Below are 21890 nucleotides of genomic sequence, written 5' to 3' on the forward strand. Positions count from 1 at the left end.
AGCACTATTCACAATAGCCAAGACATAGAAGCAACCTAAGCGTCCATCGACAGAGGAATGGATAAAGAAGATACGGTACATATATCCAATGGAATATCACTCAGCCATAAAAAAGAATGAAATAATGCCATTTGCAGCAACATGGATGGACCTAGAGATTAAGTCAAATAAGTCAGAAAGAGAAAGACAAATACCATTTGATATCACATATGTGGAATCTAAAAGAAGACGCAAATGAACTTTTATGAAACAGAAAAAGACTCAGAGACATAGAGAACACACTTGTGGTTGCCAAGGGGGAGGGGAGTGGGGGAAGGATGGTTTGGGAGTTTGGCATTAGCAAATGCAACCTTTTTTTTGCAATCTATTATATATAGAATGGATAAACAACAAGGTCCTACCATATAGCACAGTGAACTGTATTCAACATCCAGTGATAAACCATAATGGAAAGGAATATGAAAAATAATATATATATGTATAACCGAATCACTTTGCCGTGCAGCAGAAATTAACACAACATTTTAAGTCAACCATACTTCAATAAATTTAAAAAAGCAAACAAAAAACCCCCAGTATGGTCCTGTTATAAAGACAGACATACAGACCAATGGACTAGAATAGGAAGCCCAGAAATGAACTCTTACATATTCAGTCAAATGATTTTTGATGACAGTATCAACAGCATTCAATGGGGATTGAATTTAAAACAAATGGTGCCGGGAAAACTGAAAATCCACACACCAGAGAATGAAGCTGGACCTGGGACTTCCCTGGTGGTCCAGTGGTAAAGAATCCGCCTTCCAATGCAGGGGACGCGGGTTTGATCCCTGGTCAGGGAACTGAGATCCCACGTCTCGGGGCAACTAGGCCCGTGCATCAAAACTACTGAGCTTGCATGCTTCAGTGAGAGCCCACGTGCTGCAACTACAGAGCCCACACACTCTGCAGCCTGCACGCCACAGCTAGAGAGAAGCCCACGCTCCACAACAAAGAGCCAGCGCGCTGCAACGAAAGATCCCACGTGCCTAAGTGAAGATCCCACATGCCACAACTAAGACCCAATGCAGCCAAAAGAAGAAAGAAAGAAAATAAAAATTTAAAAACAAACAAAAAACAATGAAGCTGGACCCTGACCCAATTAACTCAAAATGAATCAAGGACCTAAATGTAAGTCCTAAAACAATAAAGCTCTTACAAGAAAACATGGGGCAAAAGCTTCACCACATCGGACTTGGCAATGATTTCTTGGACGTGACACCAAAAGACACACGCAACCAAAGAAAAACAGACGAATCCAACTGAAATGAATATTTAAAAATTTTGTGCATCAAAAGACCATTCATCGAGTAACAGGCAGTCCACAGAACGGCAGAGAATACTTGCCAGTCACCTGTCTGATAGGGGATTCACATCCAGAATATAGAGCGAGCGCCTAAGGACAGACTTTGAGGGGCTTGCGGTTCCTCCCACCCTCGCTGGGTGGGGACACAGAGGCGATGGCCACGGGGTGGGGTGCGGCGCTCTGCCAGCCAGCTGCCACGCTCATCTCTTCACGAGGCCTCTAGGCTCCCTCCCCAAGGGCCCGGCTGGCTCCCCACTGCAGCCATGGCAGGGTGGTCTGGCGGGCCCTTGGCCCCGCGCCTGCCACCCTGGGGGTCCACTGGGTTCTCCTGAGACAGTGGGGGTGGTCCAGCTGCCACCACCCCGCCGTGCACCCACCTTGCCGTCCTCGTGGTAGACGAAGATGTTTCGAGTACTGTTGTCTTTCAGGTAGGTGACCTGCAGGCCGTGCGGGTGACCGATCTTGGCCGGCTGGAAGGTGGCGTTCAGATGCTCGATCTTCATGATGGCCTTGGGCTCCTTGGCCTGGGAAGCAAGGCCCGGCCTCAGCGCTGGCCTGGCAGGGAGTCTCCAAGGGCGAGAGAGCAGGCAGGGTGGGCTCCGGATGCCGGCCACACACCTGCTGTCCCGCGTGGCTTTGAGCAAGTTACTTACCCGCTCTGGGCCTAGGCTCCCTGGTCTAAGTCTAAGATAACAGCATCCCTTCCTGGGGGATGACAAGGCGGGCGCTCAACATGTAGGCTGACCCCCCTCTGCCCCGTCTGGTCCGCCCTGCTCGCAGCCGGGCCCCCCCCCTTCCTGCTCCCATCCTGCCAGGCCTCTCTCCTCTCCTTGCACTGGGGCCGGCAGACGGCTGTGTGGCGCGCTTGGGCAGAGGCGGCGGGCCTGAGGGCCATGAGCTGCCGTGGTTACTGCATCACAGGGTCATGTTCTGACCCGGAGCCCGTCTGCTCCGGGTGTGGGTGGGGCTCGGCCAGCTGCCCCGCCACACTGGGACCCCCCCGGCGCCTCCCCACGCACTGCCTGCGGCACCCGGGGTCACCCCGGCGTGCTTGCCGGGTGCTGGTCCCCTCTGTCCCTCTCAGGCCTGGGAGTGTCTGCCAGGGGAGGGCTTGCCACCTCTGTGCCCCAGGATCACCCACAGCACAGGGAGTGGCTGTGAGCGGGGTGGGTGGAGGGGCCCCTACGGGGGCCGGCAGGTGCCCACGGGAGGGGGCAGCTCATCTCCCAGGAGGGCACGAGGGCCGCCGAGGAAGTGGCGCTGCTGTCCAGGGTCCAGTGTCCAGCCGCCCCAGGCCCCGGGTGGGAGGCCTGGCCGCTGCCCTTGGCCCTGTGCCCAACTCACGTCACTTCTGTTGAAATACTTGAGGGCCCCCTCGCGTTCCGTCAGCACAAACTTCCGGCTTAAGAACTGCCCGTTGTCCCGGCCGCGCTTCCAGAGAAAGCCTTCTCGGTACCCTGGGGGAGAGGGGCCCTGTCGGACGGCCGCCACCCTGACGAGGCAGAGGCCGGGGTGGACCCTGTTCCCATCCCCAGGGGATCCACAGCCCCCAGGTGCCGGGAGGCCGGCGGGTGTGAGCGGGCATCAGCCTGTCCTTGGACCCCAGGCCACCCCCTCTCCACCGGGCTGCACGCTCCGGCCCTTTGTCTTTTCTTTCTCTTGGCAGGTGTGACAGGCACGCGGGGATGTGAGCGCACCGGGCGGGCAAACGGTGTGTGCTCTTTGGGTGTGAGCAAGGGCCTGGGGACGGGCCAGTGTCCTCAACCATCGGGGGGGGGGCCCAAGGGTGCCACAAGGGTCCTCGAGAGAGGGGGGCAGAGGGAGAAGTGAGCCCGGCAACACTGGGGCGATGGGGCCTCAGCCAAGAGTGTGGGGAGCCCCCCGGGGCTGGGCGGTGCAGGGGGAGACCCCCCCAGGAGGAGCCAGCCCTGCCCCCTCCTCAGCTTTGGCCCCGAGCCTCATGGTGGAGCCCCGACCTGCAGGGACCGCAGGGTCTGTTCACGTCGCTTGAAGGCACGCAGCCCGCAGTCAGCGTCCCAGCAGCAGTGGGTGAGAAGGCAGCCCCTCAGGCGGCCGCGGCCTTTCCCCTCTGCCTGTTCTGGGGCTCTGTGTCTGAGGTCTGCCCCACACGTGCCTCCGGGGCTGGGCCAGCTCCCTCTCAGCACCACACTCCTGGACGTGCTGCTACTGCCTGATCAGGGATTCGTGCCTCTTTGTCGCCAGCGGGGCCCTGTGGATGCCGGGCTGTCCACCCACGCCTGGCGGACAGACGCCTGGTCGTGCCCGGCCTTCTTGAGCAGCTCTGCTGCGCCCAGCACGGCCGTGTCTTCCAGGGGGCGTCCCACTGCCCTTGGGCATAGCCCGGGGGCACATGGCTAGGGGCAGGGGCCCTCACAGTCATTGCCCTACAGCTTTCCCTCTGCTCCTGCCCTGGGGAGAGGGTCCCGCTGCCCACGTGCGCTGAGTGAGATCCCTGCCAGGCGCCGTCTGAGGCTGGTCCGTGCCGGGGGTGCCGTCAGTAGGGGTGGTGCCCGGAGCCCAGAGCCTGACGGCGTGGCTTTTGTAGTTTGGACGCCACCGCTGGGCCCTGGCCCCCCCAGCCCCCAGCTCCAGCCTGCTGCCGCCCGTCGGCTGTCCTGGCAGCCCCACGCCCAGCACCATGGAGGCTAGGAGCTGTTTCTCTGTTCTCGAGATGTGTGGTCCTGAAGAGGCAGCAGTCTGGCGTCGGGGATGGGGCAGCTGGCTCCTGTCTGTCTGCGGTGGGACAGTGCCAGGTGAGGCCTGCTCCCTTCCCCCTGCGACTCAGAGGTCCCCCGGGTCCCCTGCACACAGCGCCAGCAGGCACATCCCCTCTGTGTGCGCCAGGGAGCAGGGCCACCACCGTGTCCCCAAGCTCAAGCAGGGCCCTCCCTGATTCAGTGAGCATTTGGCTGGAAGTCCACTTGCCGTCGGCTCGAGGCCGGCCCCCCTGGACCCTGCAGTAGCCACACAGAAAAGTGCCCAAGGCGCAGCTCTTCTGCAAGGACGTTCCCCGCCAGCACCCCCGACCACGCCTGAGACACAGCAGGCCGAGCACGTGCACAGCCGTCTCACGGCCCCCACGTGGGCCTCTAGGAACATCCTGTGGTCATCCCCACTGCAGAGGACGAAGCTGAGGCTGGCGTGGAGTCCTGTCCAAGGCCAGTGGCCAGCAAGGCTGGAGCCGCCGGCCCGGTCAGCGGTTCCCAGCCCCCAGGAGCCCGCGCCTGCCTGCGGGGCCCAGCAGGGGGCAGCAGCGCCTCGGGATGCCGGGCCCAGAACGGGGGCGTCTCTGCCGCAGCCCGAACGGCGCTCCCATGGTCACGCCTGAGGCGGCTCTGCTAACATGTCCCGGGCCAAACCAGCGGAACAGACGAAAACGCTGGCCCGAGTCTGCCTGGCTCCCAGGCCCGATGGCGAGCCGCCAGGATGCCTGATTTGGGTCTGTGATGCGGCAGCGGCATTTTCGGGTGGGTGCCGGCCAGGTCCCTGACTTTGCCCCAGCAGATGGGCAGCTCTTTGGCCGCAGCCTGAAGGTGGCGGCCCCCGACCTGCCCGCGTCCAAACTCGCCCGAGCCGTCCTCTCTCAGGGCCCCCCAACCCCGTGACGTGGGATGTGCGCAGCCCAGACTCTGCCGTGGGGACGCCCGCCCACCGTGTCCCGGGCTCCGGGCCACGGGCCCCTGGCCACCCACGCTGAGGCGGGCCCAGGCCCTGGGAGACTCCCGAGCCCACTCCCGGGCCGTAGCGGTGCAGCACCCGGCACACAGCCGCGGGCTGGGGGTCTGCTGCTAGGCCTCCCGCGTGACCCCTGCCAGTGGCACCCCCCTGCCCCGGCCCACACCTGGGGCCCGGCTGGCTGGAAGGGACTGTTTTCTCCCAAAGGACTGGCCGGTGCTGGGGCAGAAGCCAGAGCGCTCACCCAGCATTTACTGAGCGCCTACTGTGTGCTGGGTCTAGTGCTCGCTGCAGGGAGCTGGAGGAGGCAGGCCGCTCCCGGGCCCGCTCAGCCGCCTCTTCTCACGCCCTGCGTGGGGTGGCCCGGGACGAGCCCAGAGAGACCGTGGACGCCGGAGCCGGCGACGAGATGCCCACTGGGGTGGACCAGTGACCAAGCCACAAACTGACCACCCCCCAGTGGGCAAGCAGCAGGGCAGCGGGGCAGCGTCTCAAGTTGGACATACACCTCCCACGTGACCCAGAGAAATGTGAAAACAGAAGCGTGGTGAACACACACGTGTTCACAGCAGCTTCACGCATCAGCGTCACAGACTGGACACGACCCATGTCCCTCAGCTGGGGACCAACTGGTCCCTCGCACAGCGGACGCTGCGCTGAGACGGCTGCGCGCCAGGCTCGCGGGGCGGCCGGGCAGGGCTCAGACGTGCAGCGCCGAGGGGAGCCATCCGTGACCTTCCAGCGAAGGTGCACACGCGGGCACAGAGCAGACCAGGTGGGTGGGGCGGGGTACCCAGGCAGCTCGTGGAGCTGTTTATCAAGTGTGCAAGTCACACGTTAACGTCGTAAAACACTGGAGCAGGGACCACGTGGCCGTGCTCCAGGGAGGCACAGGGCTTGCCGGGGGCCGGGCCAGGCGTCCTGTGCCCAGGCCCCAGGGTGGCCCTCCCTGGCTAGGAGGTGGGCCCCCACACCGGGTGGCTTCTCCTGGGCAGTGCCCTGTGGAGGGTGTCCCCTGGGCATGGGTGGCACTAGGGATAGCCCCTCCAGCCACCTCCCCAGAAGGGCCAGGACCTGGTTTCCGGGTTCTGCTCCCCAAGAGGCTGGCACGAGAGCCCTGGGAGCCCCGGTCCTCCACCACTCAGGTTCCCAGCTGCTCCGGCTGAAATGGCCAAAGGGGCCGGTGGGGAAAGGTTGAAGGCCGAGGGTCAGTGGGCGCAGGCTGGGCTGGGCGCGGTGCTGCTAGGACTCAAAGCCCCTTGTCCGGTGTTCCAGGAACACCACAGGCTTTGGGAACAGCACACGTGGAGGGTGCTTCTGGGTGTGAACGTGGGTGTGGACACAGGTGTGAACCTGAGATCTGTGTGTGACTGAGTGCATCTAAGAGCACACGCTTGTGAACGTGTGTGATCTGTGGCTACACGCACCACGGGGGTGTGTATGAGCCCGCGTGAACACGCAGGGGTTGTGTCGGGGCGGCACCAGGAGGGGGATCGAAGCGCCTGCCTCGTGTGTGGTTCCAGCCCCGCCAGGGATGCCTCGGGCCCTGTATGCCCTGCGCCTGACCTCCCTCCACGGTCCCACCACGTCCCCACCTCACAGACGGGGACGGGGGCGGGGGGCCCGCCACTCCCCCCGGGGGCCCCCGGCCCACCGCCCCCAGGGCTCCACGCTCTCCGAAGGGGGCTGAACCCGCGAGGCAGGGCCGGCCGCGCTGCGCAGGAGGCTGAGCGTTTCGGCGACGGGGGCGGCCGGCCCTCCGGACAACAGGGGCCCTTGTCGCCCGTGAAAGGCGGCCATTGAGGCTCCGGCTGCAGGCGGGGACGGCCCGGGGACGGAGCCAGGAGCAGCTGTTACCCGGGGTCACCCCGGCGAGGGGCCTGCGGAGCGGCAGAGGCGCAGCCCGGCCCCGGCGCGCTCAAGCCTCGGTCCTGTTATCCCGGGGCGAGCACCTGCCGCCACACCCACCACTACAGCGGAACCGGCAAAGCCAGGCTGGTGCCCCAGCAGCGCCGAGGCCGCCGCCGTCCTACCCGGAGGCCGCGCCCCCACTCTGGGGGTTGCTGGCCAGTCCCCACCCCGTTCACATCTGTCCACAGCGGTTTCGCTGTGGTGACGTTTCCCCCACGGCCACTCAGCGGGAACTTGTGTCCCCTCCCTCCCCTCACAGTTGGGTTCCTTGTTATCACAGGGACCCGTGGAGACGCCCTTCGCTCCGGCTCAGATCCTGTGACGCCGCTACCGTGCTGTTGCTCAAACCGTCCAGCTCGGCCTGGCAGCGACACTTCCTCCGCGGACGCCCTAAGCGCACCGGGGGGGCTGGGCTTGCCTGAGGCCCCGGCAGGCGTCGTGTTGGGAGGGATCCCCGCCCACGACCGAGGGTCCCCAGCAGCCCCCCGAGCCCACCCCAGGCAGGTGGGCGCCCCAGCCCGGCCTCCCTTGGCCACGTCACACCTTGGAGCGGCCCTGCCCTGGCCCCGCGGTCCCCCTCCCTGGAACATCTCCATTCTCGGGGACCGTGGGCGTGTCGGCCCCTGTGCCGTGGGAAGGGCGCTCCTGGGGGAGCTGGGCCTTGCGAGGGACGTGGCCGGGGCGGGGGGAGGGGCGGGTGGGCGAGAGGAGCGGTGGGTGGGCCGGGGGCCTGGTCGCCCACCATCCCGACAGAGTGCCGGGCGGGGCTCTGGTCCAGGGGCCCCGGCCAGCCAGGCCGCAGCGGCTGTGAGAAGCGGCGCCCTCTCTCAGGAGGAGGCCGGGGGTTGGGGGGGGAGGTGGCGGGCTCTGGGGAGACAGGTGGGCGAGGGGGGGCTCCGCCGGGAGTGAGAGTCAGAGGCTGTTCAGGACCCGCGCACAGAGCCAGGGCTCAGGCACCTCTGGGAACCCAGGTGGATCCCAGCAGCTGGTGCCCCGGGCACTCCCCATGTCTCCTTGAGGGACCCTGCCCTGCAGGTGGCTTGATGAGCACTTCCGTGGAGTCAGGGGACCAAGCTGACGGTCCCCAGGGCCCCGCACACCCAGGACTCTGTGCCTGTAAATCTCAGGGCTCTGCTGGGCGGGGGGCGGTGGGGAGCCACAGGCGTGAATTTTCAGGGCTCGAGGGAGAGGGGGCGTTAGCGTTCTGGGCAGGGTGGGTGGGCTTAGAGAAATAGGGATCAGAGCCCCATTAAGGGTCTCTGCACCAAGGCCGCAAGTGGCTGCCGCCTCGTGTGGGAGCAGAGACAAGGCCTGAGGCCGGGGCCCCCCACGCCGGAGGTGACGTGTGAGTCGGGGGGAGGCTGCAGAGCTGCAGGGGCCGGGCAATCAGAGATGGGGGCACGCATGCACAGGGCCCAGTGGATGAGCTGCTGCCCAGTGGGAAGCCAGGGCCCCCGGGGTGGGGGCCAGCACCGCCTGCTCCAGCCAAGCTCTCACCGTCACCCCCTGCGGGGCCTGCACCCCGCCCGGTACCCCCTCAGCAGCACCCCAGCAGCGTCCCTGGGCCCAGTTGAGCTCGCCCCCCTTGCGCCCCGTGAGGGTTGGCCCTCTGTGGCCAACACAACCTATCCAGGTGAGACAAGGGCCCGCCTCCGCAGGTGGGCCCCAGCCTTTGCTCTTCGCTGCGCCAAGGGTCTGACGGAGAAGCCATGGCCTTCAAAGGCCGCCCGCTCCATCCCGCCACGTGTGTACCCCCAATGGGCTCTCCCCATCCCAGTCCCCTTGCCCGGCGCCCCAAGCACTCCCGAGGTGTCGTTTCACGAGAGGAATGGCAGCAACTCGAGACGGGAAGGTCTGTGGTCGTGCCACCCTGTGCACAGCCCCACTTTCGCGGGAGGGCTCCAGAAGCCGGTCGGTGCGCGCTCATCTCCCGGCCGTCGTGACTCGGTCACACGCCCACCCCTGACCAGTCGGGACCAAAGCTAAGACTCTTCCTGACACTCGGGTGAAAGTCACACTTGCCCTTTTCTCGTGGAACCCAAAGGCGTTTCCAAGCTGGACCTGCGGCAGTAAAGCCACCACCGGCAGGGGCAGTGCCACCCCGAGAAGCAGAACCAGAGCGGGAGACACGAGCCAAGTCCTCACGGCGCTGACTGAGCGCCTGGTTCAAACTGTGCCTGAAGCCAGGGCAGCTGTGCGAGCCGCTCTTTTCCCTGTTCTCCTTACACCCACCTGGGCTGGACAACTGCTGCTCACGACCAGAGGTCCTGATGCAGCAGCAGGAACAAAATCCTGTACCTGCCTCTGAATCGAGGCCGCACGCCACGCATTATAAACCGCTGAGATGTTTATGCCTGGGGGACAAAGGCTGTGGGGTGAGCCTTCCTGGGGTCCCACAGCAGGGAGGCCGGGTTTCAGGCAGGACGGGACACAAGCGCCCCAGGGCTGAACAGGCACGGGCGCCCACGTCCTCTCTCCCTCGCACGTCGGGGGCATCAGGAGAGGAGGAAGTGGCTCTCTGGGGTGGACCGTAATTGAATCCCGGCCACGTCCCAGCCCTGGGCCACATCAGGGGCTCAGGAGGAGAGGGGACCTGGAGCCGCCTGCTGTGCAGGAGCATGGGCTGCACGCAGAGCCCCTCCTGGCCAATGGAGGATAAAGGGGCCAATCCCGCAACAGACACCTGGGCCGCTCGCATGTCATCACCCCCAACCCGGGTGCTGACAGAGCCCCCGGGGCCTGGCCCCCCCTCCCCGGGCCCACCTGGCCCAGGCCCATCCACATCCCTCCTGCCAGGACCCACCCACCCTGCGGGCCCTCCCAGGGCAGAGGTGCTGCCGCCACCAGCCTGGAGGGCCCCGGGCAGCCCCCCACCCCTCGGTCGGGGTTCAGGGCTGGGCTGTGAGCAGCTGCGGGGACCCCTGGTGCCAGGTCAGCCAGCTGGTGTCAGGGGCCAACGGATGGACACGGATTCAGCCCACTTAAGCGGTCGTCCAGGCTCCTAAGGACCCTGCTCCAGCTCCGGGAGGTAGGGGCGGGGGGACAGAGAGGGCGGAAGGACAGACGGACAGGTGCCGGCATCCTCACCTGCGGAGTAGGGTTCCTGCCGCTCGGGGTAGGTGAACTCCTGCCGTTCGTACTTGGCCCGGATCCACTGTTCCCGCAGGAGTCTGGGGAGAGAGGGGACGGGCTGGGGGACAGTCCGGCCTGAGCGCAGGCCCGCGGGAGCTGCCGCGCGGAGGGGTGGCCCTGGGCTTGGTCCCACCGCCTCGCAGGTGGCGGGGCTGAAGGGCCACCAGCTTTGGGTTTTAACACTGTTTGCTAATCGGATAGTTTCACCACTTCATAGAGTCCCCGTTTTAAAAACTGAGATGTCATTCACGTACCATAAAATCCACCCGTTTAAGGGTTCGATTCAGCAGTTCCTGGTACGCTCACAGGCTGTGCAGCCACCACCAGGATCTAGTTCCACAACAGTCCATCACACCAAATGGAAACCCCATCCGTTAGCAGTGCCCCCGCATCCCGGCCCCAACCGTGAGTCCGCTTCCTGTCGGGACATCTCCTGTGCCTGGAACGTGCGATGTGCTGAGTGTCTGGGGCTCAACCACGTGGCAGCTCAGTCACCCCACCCTCCTCCTCTGTCTGGGAGGCCGGGCTCACGCTCGGGTCCAGAGAAGGAAAAGGCCCGGCCAGCACCTGCCCGCGGGGCCCGCCCCGTGCTCCCCGGAGAGCGGCTCCCCAGCGCAGCAGTGGTCGCGGGTCGCCGGAGGGCAGCAGGCAGGGGAGACAAGGCAGTGAGCAGGGGGCGGCCTGACGCCCGCAGCCCCCGGCCGCTCCCCTCTCCCAGGCCGCCCCCCCCCGTGGGGTCCCCCACGAGCAGCCAGCTGGGCTGTCATGGGTCACATTGTGTCCCCATCCCACCAAATATGTATGCTAGAGTCCCAACCTGCACGACCTCAGGCCTACCCTTGTCTGGAGACACGACAGCTGAGACCAGTGAGCCGGGACGAGGCCATGTGGTGCGGAAGCCCTAACCCCACGTCACCGGGGCCCTCAGGAAAAGGGGCGTCTGGACACAGGCCGCAGAGGGACGGCCACGCGAGGACACGGGTGCCGGCCCCGGAAGGACCCCACGCAGCCCCGGGACCGGGAGACACGATTTCTCCTGCTCACGCCGCCAGCCTGCGGCCCCTCTTCAGGGGCCTCGCCTGGGACCCGCCAAGGGAGGGGCACCCACAGGCCCACGGCTGCCTTGAGTGGGGTGGCTCCCAGCTGCCCCAGCCACACAGCAAGCAGGAGGCCCGGCTTCTAGCAGAGGCCAAACTGAGGGGGCCGGACTGACCGCCACCCACGACGCTGGGGTTGAAACTCAGGGCACGGGTGGCACCGGAAGGGAATCTGGGCCCCGGCCGCGCTCTGAGTCACACGGCCAGGCCCTCTGCTTCTCACATTGCCCCAGCTGGCGGGGTGGGCTCCGAGCTCCAGAGAGCAGGAGCTGGGGGACCACTGTGTCCAGAACCCACCCTGGGCCAGACCCTGGCCACCTGACTCACCACCTCATTACACCCTCGCGATGCCCCGGGGGGGTGGGGGGGAGGGAAGGTGGCATCCTTCCAGCTTCACGGCTGAGGAAACTGAGGCCACTGGGTCTTAGACTGCCGGGAGGCTGTTGCAGCCCCTGTGCTAAGTGTGCATAGCTGAGGAGGTGTACTTTCCAGTGTACACGGGCATTCACACCCCCTTCACCGCTGCACAGCTCTCCACAGTGAACACGGGCATTCACACCCCCTCCACCGCTGCACAGCTCTCCACAGTGTACACGGGCATTCACACCCCACTGCACAGCTCTCCACAGTGTACGCGGGCATTCACACCCCCTCCACCGCTGCACGGCTCTCCACAGTGTACACGGGCAGACCTGAGCACCTGAGTCTGGGGAATGGGGCGGGCTCGGGTCCTGTGAACCTTCACTCAGTGGAGGTTTCCGGAAGGTGGGGCCCACTGGGGCTCAGAGCACCCTCCCAGTGGGCACGCCTGGTCACCCGAGAGGCCCTGACCACATAGCCCTGCATGGGGGCTTTGCAGGGATGAGGCTGCAGAGGGGCTGGCCGAGCCCTGGGCAGGAGGCAGGCATGTGGCCACACGCTCGGAGCGGTGGGGATGCAGGGTGTGCACGCAAAGGGCCCAGACGACGGAGGAGCCTGTGGCTGGGTGATTAAAATCGGGTCAGAATCAGCGGCCATCTTGCTGATTCACACCGAGATGGAGCCCGGTGGGGCGGGGCACGAGTTCCCCGGGAGCCCAGAGCCCAGGGTGCGCCAGGGCCTGGGGGGCCAGCCTGCCCGTGAAGGGGTGAAGCGGTGGGCGCGGCATGCTGAGGTGAGGCCAGCCTCGGTCTCCCTGCCTGTGAAGTGTCCGAACTGGACGCACCTCCCAGTCTCCCCACTGCGGCCGCCAGCAGCCCCCCGGTGTCCCACCCCTCGTTCACACAGAACTAGAAACACACAGCCCTGCGTGCAGCCTGGGTCCAGGTGCTGCCAGGCGGGGTCCCCGGGGTGTGGGGTACACCAGTGAGTCAGGAGGCGACAGCGCTGAGCCAACAGGAGGGAGGTGCCGCCTGGGGGCCAGGGCTGGACGCAGGGCGCCCAGGGGCCTCGCAGCCGCGGGCGCATCCCCGGCCTGGGAGGAGGTGGGGCTGCGTCCCTACCCTCCTTTCCCAGAAAAGGAAACTCCGGGAGGGGCTCTCATCACAGAGGGGCCCTTCACCTCCGAGCCGCAGCTGAGCAGCTCTGACACCGGCCAGCTGAGGAGGGGCCATCAGGGGCCTGAGTGACCCTTGAGGGCATTGGGAGGGCTGCCAGGGATGGATGGGTGGGTCTGATATGGGTGGAGAAGGTATGAGGGGTGCTTGGGGGGGCCAGCTAGTGAGACGGGGGAGGGTCCCCAGGAGCCCCCCAGGAAGGATCCGGAGACCCCTGGTGGGCAGGTTCCCTGCTGGTGCTGAACCTGACTCGGGCAGCTGACCCCACGCACCTCCCCTGACTTCCAGAACCTTCTGGAACCCCACAGTGTGCTGCCCTCTGCTGGGCGCCAGGAAGAGATTTGAGGAGCCCACCCTCCCTTGAGCCCATGGGACCCAAGGAGGAAAGGCCTCTGCGACCCCTTGGCTCTGAGGGGCCAGAGGAGGGGGGAGGGGTCCTCAGGAATGAGCGGTGGCCAAACGGAGCCAGCCTGGGGGCTGGGGTCCTGGGGGGGGCTGGGGTCCTGGGGGGTCAAGCAAGGGCCTCGGGTGGAAGGAACAGCCGGGGGATGTTGGGGCGGGAGGGGCGTGGGGAATGGCCATCCAGCCCGGAGGGGGAGCCACTCAGGGACCAGGGGGTTGGGAACCCAGGTGGGGTGCAGATGGGGACACTGAGGTCAGTGCGGGGGCTGGGGTCCCACGGGAGCGGGCCCCCTACCTCCCCAGGTCCACACCTGGCGCACCAAGAACCAAGACCAAGCGGAGGACAGCCTGGACGGGGCCCCCAGGACGCAAGGCCGGCGCCCACCTTCCCCCACCCCGGCCTCCCGCCCGCCAGCGGGTCGTCCCGAGCCATCTCCAGAGCCTGCGGGCTGTTTACCAGCGACCGTGACAAAAGCCCTTTGTTACTCACTGGCAGTCGGAGGCCGAGGGCCGGTAGTAGAAGGGGGGCACTTTGGACTCAAATGCGGCTCTGGCGACATGGTTTCCGCGGGAGGTCATGAACTGCAAGAGAGAGGGTGGGTCAGGGCCCCAGAGGCCAAGGCCAGCTGACCCCAGGGCCCTAGCAGCTCGGCGCCTGGAAGGGAGTGAGCAAGGGTTAGGGGACTGCCCTTCCCCGCAGCTGGTGGGGGCCAGGTGCCTCCAGAACGGGGCCCTCCTTGGACGAAGGCCCTTGCCCCTGGCCTCACACGAGGCCTGGCTTGTCTACTCTGCCTGAGCGGCACAGAAGAAGCCCATGTTCCTGTAGGGCAGCCACGCTGCAGAGACCAGGCATGCAGCTGCAAGCTGTGAACAAGCTAGGGGGGGGGTGAGGGGGAACCTCTGGAGCAGCCGCCATGCGGGGCGTCCCGGGCCCAGAAACAGCACATGCAAAGGCCCTGAGGTGGAGCGAGCTGGGCATACTGGAGGAGATGCCCTGCCCTGGCCTGGCCGGCGTGGGTGGGGGCCTGACCACAGGGGCCTCAAGAGCAGGGAGGGAGTGTGGGCTGCCGGTGCCCTAACCCCTCCCTCTAAGTCATCGCATTTGAGGACCGTCAGGCCGTGGATGTGGACGATCAACGGGGGAAAAATCACGAACAATAAGATGCTTCAGCAAAAGGCTGGCACCAACTTAGAATCCTAAAAGCGATGGCTTTTCTATACAAAACACCGATCTGCTCACAGGTCTAATAGGAGGAAAGGCCGCCGCTAAGAGCAGGTGGACAAAACACCTAAGAACTAGCTCTCATGAGGGTCACTCAGTCTCCATGAAGAAACTGTCCCGTGCTCCAGGGCAGCAAAAGCAACTCCAGAGACATACCAAGTTCGTGGTCAGGGAGACAGAAAGCGTGCTGTCTCCCTGTGTTGGTCTATTTTTAGCAATTCTCAAAAAAAGAAAACCAGGAATAGAATTTTCAAGAGCTATTAGCAAAGATTCTAAAGTTCATTTTAAAATTAACAAGCAAAAGCATCCTAGAAAATTCTGAAAATGAAGATGCTTCCTACCAGATATTCAAACCTGTTATAATGCTACTATGAGTCAAACAGTACTGACCAGAAAGCCTAAAAGGTCCAGAAACAGATCCAATGGGATCTAATGTCCAATATTAAACAGGTTTAGTAGGACAAGTGGTGTACAACAGTGGTAACATCTCAGATCGACGGGGGAAGTGCCCATTACTTGATGACCAGTAAGAAACTGGAAGCTACTGGAGAAAAGGGGGTATGCCTTTCAGCAAAGTAAACTCCAACTGGATTAAAGACTGAATTTCCAAAGTTAGACAATACAAATAGTAGATGAAGGGAACTCCCTGGCGGTCCAGTGGTTAAGGCTCCACGCTTCCACTGCAGGGGGCACGAGTTCAACCCCTGGTTAGGGAACTAAGGTCCCGCATGCCGTGCAGCATGGCCAAAGGTAGATGAAAATCACGGGATGATTTAAAAAATAATTTGGGGAAAATATGGAAGGAAACCTTCATGACTTTGGGTTAGGAGTGGTTTCTCAGAGGTGACACCAAAAGCACAAGTAACAAAAGAAACAAAATCAGTGGAACGTCATCAAAATTAAAAACTCTGTGTTTCCAAGGACACCATCAGCAAAGCGAGAAGATTCATGAACCTTACAAACACGAGGCTCATGAGAAACGGACACAAATGCCACACAGCATAGGACTGCTTTTGTATGAAACACCCAGGACAGGCAAATCCAGAGACAGAAAAGCCAACTGGGGGTCTCGGGGGCGGGGAGTGGCCACGAAGGGGGACGGGTCTCCCCTGAGGTGAGGCAAATGTTCTGGAACTAGACGGAGGTGACGGTTGAACAAGACTGTGAATGTGCTTATTTATTTTTTTACTGCAGTGTAGTTGACATACAGGATTGGTTTCAGTTGTACGGCATAGTGGTTCGACATGTATACACGTTACGAGATGATAAAGTTATTACAACATTGTTGGCTGTACCCCCTGTGCTGTACGTTACATCCTGTGACTTACTTATCATGACTGACATTCATGCCTCTGAGTATCCTGCACCTACTTCTTCTGTTCCCCCGCCCCCTTCCCTCTGGCAACAGCTGTTTGTTCTCTGTACCTATGAGTCTGTTTCTGTTTTTTAATATTTGTTAATTTTGTTTTCCAGATGCCACGTGTAAGGGAGATCATACAGTACTTCTCTGTGTCTGACAGATTTCACTTAGCATAGTACTACCCTCTAGGTCCATCCGTGTTGTCGCAGATTGTAAAATATCGCTCTTTTTTATGGGTGAGTGATATTCCATGTATATATACACCACATCTTCCTTATCCATTCATCTGTAGGTTGCTTCCATATCTCGGTTATTGTAAATCACGCTGCAGTGAACACGGAGGTGCGTGTATCTTTTTGATTAAAAATGTTCTAGTAAACACCCAGGAGTGGGATTGCAGGATCATATGGGAGTTCTATTTTTAATTTTTGGAGGAACCTCCATACTGTTCTCTGTAGTGGCTGCACCAACTTACATTCCCACCACCAGTGTAGGAGGGTTCCCTTTTCTTTACATACTCTCCAGCATTTATTACTATTATTATTTTTTAATGAATTTACTTATTTATCTATCTTTGGCTGCGTTGGGTCTTCACTGCTGCGCGTGGGCTCCCTCCAGTTGCGGCGAGCAGGGGCTACCCTTTGTTGCGGTGCGCGGGCTTCTCACTATGGTGGCCTCTCCTGCCACGGAGCACAGGCTCTAGAGTACAAGCTCGGTAGTTGTGGCGCACGGGCTTAGCTGCTCCGCGGCATGTGGGATCTTCCCGGACCAGGGCTTGAACCCATGTCCCCCGCGTTGGCAGGCGGATTCTTAACCACTGCGCCACCAGGGAAGTCCAGCATTTATTACTTGTAGACTTTTTAATGATGGCCATTCTGACTGGCGTGAGGTGGTACCTCATTGCGGTTTTCATTTGCATCTCTCTAATAATTAGCGACAGTGAGAGCCTTTGCATGTGCCTACCTATTGGCCATATGTATGTCTTCTTTGGAAAAATGTCTGTTCAGGTCCTCTGCCCATTTTTAATTGGACAGTTTCTTTTTTTGGTACTGAGTTGTATGAGTTCTTTGTATATTTTGTGCAATAACCCTTATTGCATAAATTGTTTGCAAATATCTTCTCCCGTTCGGTAGGTGGCTTTTGCATTTTGTTGACAGTTTCCTTCGCTGTGCAAAAGCTTTTTAGTTTGCTGTAGCCCCATTTGTTTATTCTTGCTCTTGCTTCCCTTGCCTGAGAGACAGATCCAAAACGATATTGCTAAGACGGATGTCAAAGAGCATATGCTGCCTGTGCTCTCTTCTAGAAGGTTTATGGTTTCAGGTCCTATATTTACGTCTTTAATCAATGGTTTCAGGTCTTACACTTAGGTCTTTATCCGTTTTGAGTTTATTTTTCATATACGGTGTAACAAAGTGGTCCAAGTTTCATTCTTTTGCACGTGGCTGTCCAGTTTTCCCAACACCATTTATAGAAGAGACTCTCCCCCATTGTATGTTCCTGTCTCTGGATTATTCGCTTCATTTTTTAAGCATTTATTTTATTGAGGACTTCCTTCGTGGCACAGTGGTTATGAATCCACCTGCCAACGCAGGATACACGGGTTCAAGCCCTGGTCCAGGAAGATCCCACATGCCACGGAGCAACTGAGCCCGCGAGCCACAACTACTGAGCCCGCAAGCCACAACTACTGAGCCTGCAAGCAACAACTACTGAGGCCCACGCGCCTGGAGCCCATGCTCCACAACAAGAGAAGCCATCACAATGAGAAGCCCACACACCACAAGGAAGAGTAACCCCCGCTGGCCACAACTAGAGAAAGCCCGCGCGCATCAACGAAGACCCAATGCTGCCAAAAATAAAATTTATTAAAAAAATTCTTTTATTGAAGTATAGTTGACTTACAAAGTTGTGTTAATTTCTGCTTAGAGCAAAGTGATTCAATTACACATACTGTATATTCTTTTCATATTCTTTTCCATTAGGTTTATCACAGGATATTGAATATAGTTCTGTGTGCTATACAGTAGGACTTTGTTGTTTATCCGTTTATACATAATAGTTTACATCTGCTCATCCCAAACTCCCAGGACTTCCCTCCCCCAGCTCCCCTCCCCTCCAGCAACCTCGAGTCTGTTCTCTATGTCTGTGAGTCTGTTTCTGTTTCATAGATAGGTTCATTTGTGTCATATTTCAGATTCCACATATAAGTGACATCATATGGTATTTGTCTTTCTCCTTATGACTTACTTCGCTTGGTAGGATATGCTCTAGGTCCATCCATGTAGCTGTAAATGGCATTATTTTATTCTTTTTTATGGCTGAGTAGTATTCCATTATATACATGTACCACTTTGATTGTTCACTTTAAAATGAATTTTATGTTACATGAATTTCACCTCAGTAATTGAAAAAATTACATAGCTCCTTAAGAATATAAACTGCACTTTTTGCATTTTAAAAATATTATTTTAGGGCTTCCCTGGTGGCGCAGTGGTTGAGAGTCTGCCTGCCGATGCAGGGGACACGGGTTCGTGCCCCGGTCCGGGAAGATCCCACATGCCGCGGAGCGGCTGGGCCCGTGAGTCATGGCCGCTGAGCCTGCGCGTCCGGAGCCTGTGCTCCGCAACGGGAGAGGCCGCAGCAGTGAGAGGCCCACGTACCACAAAAAAAAAAAAAAAAAATTTAAAGTAAAGTTAAAATACAACCAACAGGATGAGAAGAACTACTTGCAAATACTAAATCTGATGAGGGATTTGTGTCCAGAATACACAAAGAACTCAATAATAAAATCACCTAACTCAATAGTAAACAGACAACCCATTTTTAAAACGGGCAGAGGATTTGAATGGACATTTCTCCAAAGAAGATACACAAAAAGGGACTTCCCTGGTGGTGCAGTGGTTAAGAGTCTGCCTGCCAATGCAGGGGACACGGGTTCTATCCCTGGTCTGGGAAGATCCCACATGCCGTGGAGCAACTAGGCCCGTGAGCCACAGCTACTGAGCCTGCGCTCTAGAACCCGTGAGCCACAACTACAGAGCCCACGTGCCACAACTACTGAAGCCCGCGCGCCTAGAGCCCGTGCTCCACAACAAGAGAAACCACCACGATGAGAAGCCTGCACACCACAATGAAGAGTAGCCCCCGTTCGCCGCAGCTAGAGGGAGCCCGCGTGCAGCAACGAAGACCCAACACAGCCCAAAATAAATAAATAAATAAATAAATTTATTAAAAAAAAAAAAAAGAAGACACACAAATGGCCAAGAAGCACATGAAACGATGCTCAACGTTACTCATCGTTAGGGAAATGGGAACCAAAACCACAAGAGCCCGCCATGCACCCAGCAGGACGGCTGAAGTCAGACAGATGGCAATGGATGCTGGAGAAGACGCAGAGAAACTGGAATCCACATGATCGTTGGTGGGGATGGGCAGCTGTGCTGGGAAAAGCCTGGCAGATCCCCAAACATTAAACACAGAGCCACCGTAAGGCCCGGCAGTGCCACTCCCTTCTGAGAGGACTGAAAGCACAGAAATATTCTGAGCAGCATTGTTCGGAAGAGCTGGAAAAACGAGACAACCCAGGTCCATCAGCTGGGGAACGGATCAACAAGATGTGGTCCATCCATGCGATGGAAATGACCTCGGCCATAAAAAGCAACGAAGTGCTGCCACCTCGGTGACGTAGATGAATCTTGAACACATGGCGCTCAGTGAAAGAGGACACAGGAGCCGCACGTGGTGTGAGTCCACCGACTCGAAGTGTCCGGGTCAGGCAAATCCACCAGGACAGAAAGCAGAGGCCCTGCTCTCAGGAGGAGCTGGGGTGGGGACAGTGCTGGGAGTGGCGGCTAGTGGGTACAGGCTTATTTGGGGATGTGAAAATATTCTGAAATTAGATCGTGGCAATGGTTGCAGAGCCCTGAGAATTCATGAAAACTACTGAATTGTACACCCTAAAAGGGTGAGGTGTATGGTGTGTGAATGACAGAAATCAGGCTGTTGTGAGTAAAAATAGTCTGAGGGTAGGGCAGGCCTATCTAAGTGTGCTGTAAACCCTAAAACCACAAAAGGCAAGGTTGATAAATGTGATTACTTCAAAGTAAAAACGTTTCCACTGCAAAAACCACCATGAGCAGAGTCAAAAGACACCCTTGAGAAAAACGCCTTCACCTACCGTCTCTGAGGGCTGCAGCCCTCCTACGCAAAAACCCCCGAGAAAACGGAAGCAGCTCACAGCAGCGGCCCGGGGCCCGGAAATTCACAGATGGCTCTGAAATGTCTCCTAAGACGCTGCACCTCACTCAAGACGAGAAAAGACCCCGCTGGGAACAAGGGTTCACCTCTCTGTCGGCAAAGACGGGCCCTGGGAGACAGGGGTCGGCAGGAACGCGGGCAAACGCTCTCACATGTGCGGGTGCAGGCGTGGCTAAGAGGGGGAGACTGGCAAAGTCCTTAAAACTAGTCACAGAGCCTCTGAACTCCCCTTCGAGGAATGTGAGCCCCGTCGCTGCCCCCCGCAGGAGGTGACGCTTCCGCTGGCCCGGTGGGCACGGTGGGAAGACCCCCTGCGCCCCTGTGTGCACGGAGGAGCCTGCTGGGTAACTGGGACTCTCCAGGCAGGGGTGCGCTGGGCAGCCACGGCCTGCGACACACGGCCGTCCCAGGGGCACCCGCATTCCCCGGAGTCTGTGCACGCGGACATGGGGAAACGCGCCAGGGTCCGCCACCCGTGACCGTGGTCTGTCCACACAGTGGGTGTCACTGGGCCTTTATAAAGTGGGGGAAGCGCTTGCGTGGTGGCTTAGGCCTGGGGGAGGGGTGGGAGCTGAGGGCTCGGGGTTCTTTCTGAAGTGATGAAAATGTTCTAAAATTGACTGTGGTGACGATTGCTCAACTCAGTGACTGTGCCATAAACCGCTGAATTGGGCTTCAAAGAGCGAGCTGTGTGCCTTGTGAATTATATTTCAATAAGCTTCTCTAAAGGAGATGCTATAGAGAAATACAAAGTTTGGGGGGGAAATCATGAAAAGAAACAAAAGGAAAAGGCATGGACAAGGGTCCCGCGCGCCTGGCCCACAGCCAGGGCCGAGCTCCCCGCATCACGGCCGCCCTCCCGGGAACGGGCCTGGCTCACGCAGGCTCAGGACCCCCAGCCAACCACCAGCCCAGGGACTCACGGGCAGAGTGAGGGGAGGACCGGGGCCCGGAGGCCCGGCAGGCCCCCGTCCACACCGCCCCGCCCCACCTTGGGGCGGGGGTCCAGCACCCTGCAGGCCAAGCCCTTCCAGCCCCTCGAGGTCACCTCTGTTTTAATGGCGGAGAAGAGGGGCAGACGACAGAAAGGGGATGAAGGCCCCTCTCAGCTCCCAGCGCCCCCGTCCCACGCCTGCACCACTGGCACCAACCCGGCCTCTCTTCGGACCTTCTCACGAGCGTTCGCAGGTGGAAAGCAGAGCTTTCCTGGTGGCACCCGTGTCCAGGACCCTCTCCCTCCTTCCTCACGAGGCATCACCCCCTGCGGGGCGTCAAGGCAGCCTCCGCCTCCGCTGTCTGACCACTGGGGTAAGGGTACCTCCAGCCACATGTGTGAATGTTCCACGTGCACAGGGCGGCTTCGTTACCTGCAGACTGACTTGGCAGGAAGGCCTGGGTAGGCCCGGGAGGCTGCTGTCACCAAGGCTGCATGGACAGCAGCAAACTGCTACTCCCGGAAGCAGGGGGAGCACACAGGGAGCACCGAGCCTGGATCCCCAGCCCTGAGGCAGCCACCAGCCAGGGAACTCCTCCTCTCGCTGGGTGGGCATGGTCACCACGCCCCCGAACCCCTGACCCTGGAGTCAAATTTGAGGAGTTAGGGGGCCTGCCCCTCGGCTCCCACACATCTCCCCGCAGCCTCCGTCAGGGGTCAGGCCCCACCTGGGCAGCCTCCACAGCCACAGTCCTCTGTCTGGAACTCACTACCCCAGGCTGTGCCCTGCTCTCACCTTCAGTCAGGCTGGGGGGCCCTGCCTGCCACCCCAGCCCAAGTCACCACCCCCTGCCCACCAGCAACCTGCGTGTCCCCCTCTCTAAGGCCTTCTCCAGGGGCCAGCCACTCGCCAGGCCCCCCATAGCAACTGTGCAATAAACACGGGTCAGGTGGGTGGATGGGTGGGTGGGTGGATGGGTGGGTGGATGGGTGGATGGG

The 21890-nt window shown here is 60.2% G+C and overlaps 1 protein-coding gene across 3 annotated transcripts in view; it reads right to left on the bottom strand.

Annotated features, from left to right (window-relative positions):
• Positions 1-21890, bottom strand: part of ADAP1 (ArfGAP with dual PH domains 1) — a 63045-nt gene that overhangs the window by 12167 nt on the left and 28988 nt on the right. For 2 of the 3 annotated variants that reach the window (XM_027125543.1, XM_027125541.1), the window contains exons 3-6: positions 13609-13700; positions 10040-10122; positions 2690-2802; positions 1723-1869 (exon numbers count right to left, since the gene is read on the bottom strand). In XM_027125543.1, the coding sequence (XP_026981344.1) occupies positions 1723-1869; positions 2690-2802; positions 10040-10122; positions 13609-13700 (435 nt within the window). The remainder of the gene's footprint in view (positions 1-1722; positions 1870-2689; positions 2803-10039; positions 10123-13608; positions 13701-21890) is intronic. The other variant, XM_027125544.1, reaches the window with a different exon arrangement.

Source organism: Aethalodelphis obliquidens, unplaced genomic scaffold (genome assembly GCF_003676395.1).
Source record: "Aethalodelphis obliquidens isolate GAN/ISIS:26980383/991018 unplaced genomic scaffold, ASM367639v1 scaffold30, whole genome shotgun sequence".
NCBI classification, from domain to species: Eukaryota; Metazoa; Chordata; class Mammalia; order Artiodactyla; family Delphinidae; genus Aethalodelphis; species Aethalodelphis obliquidens.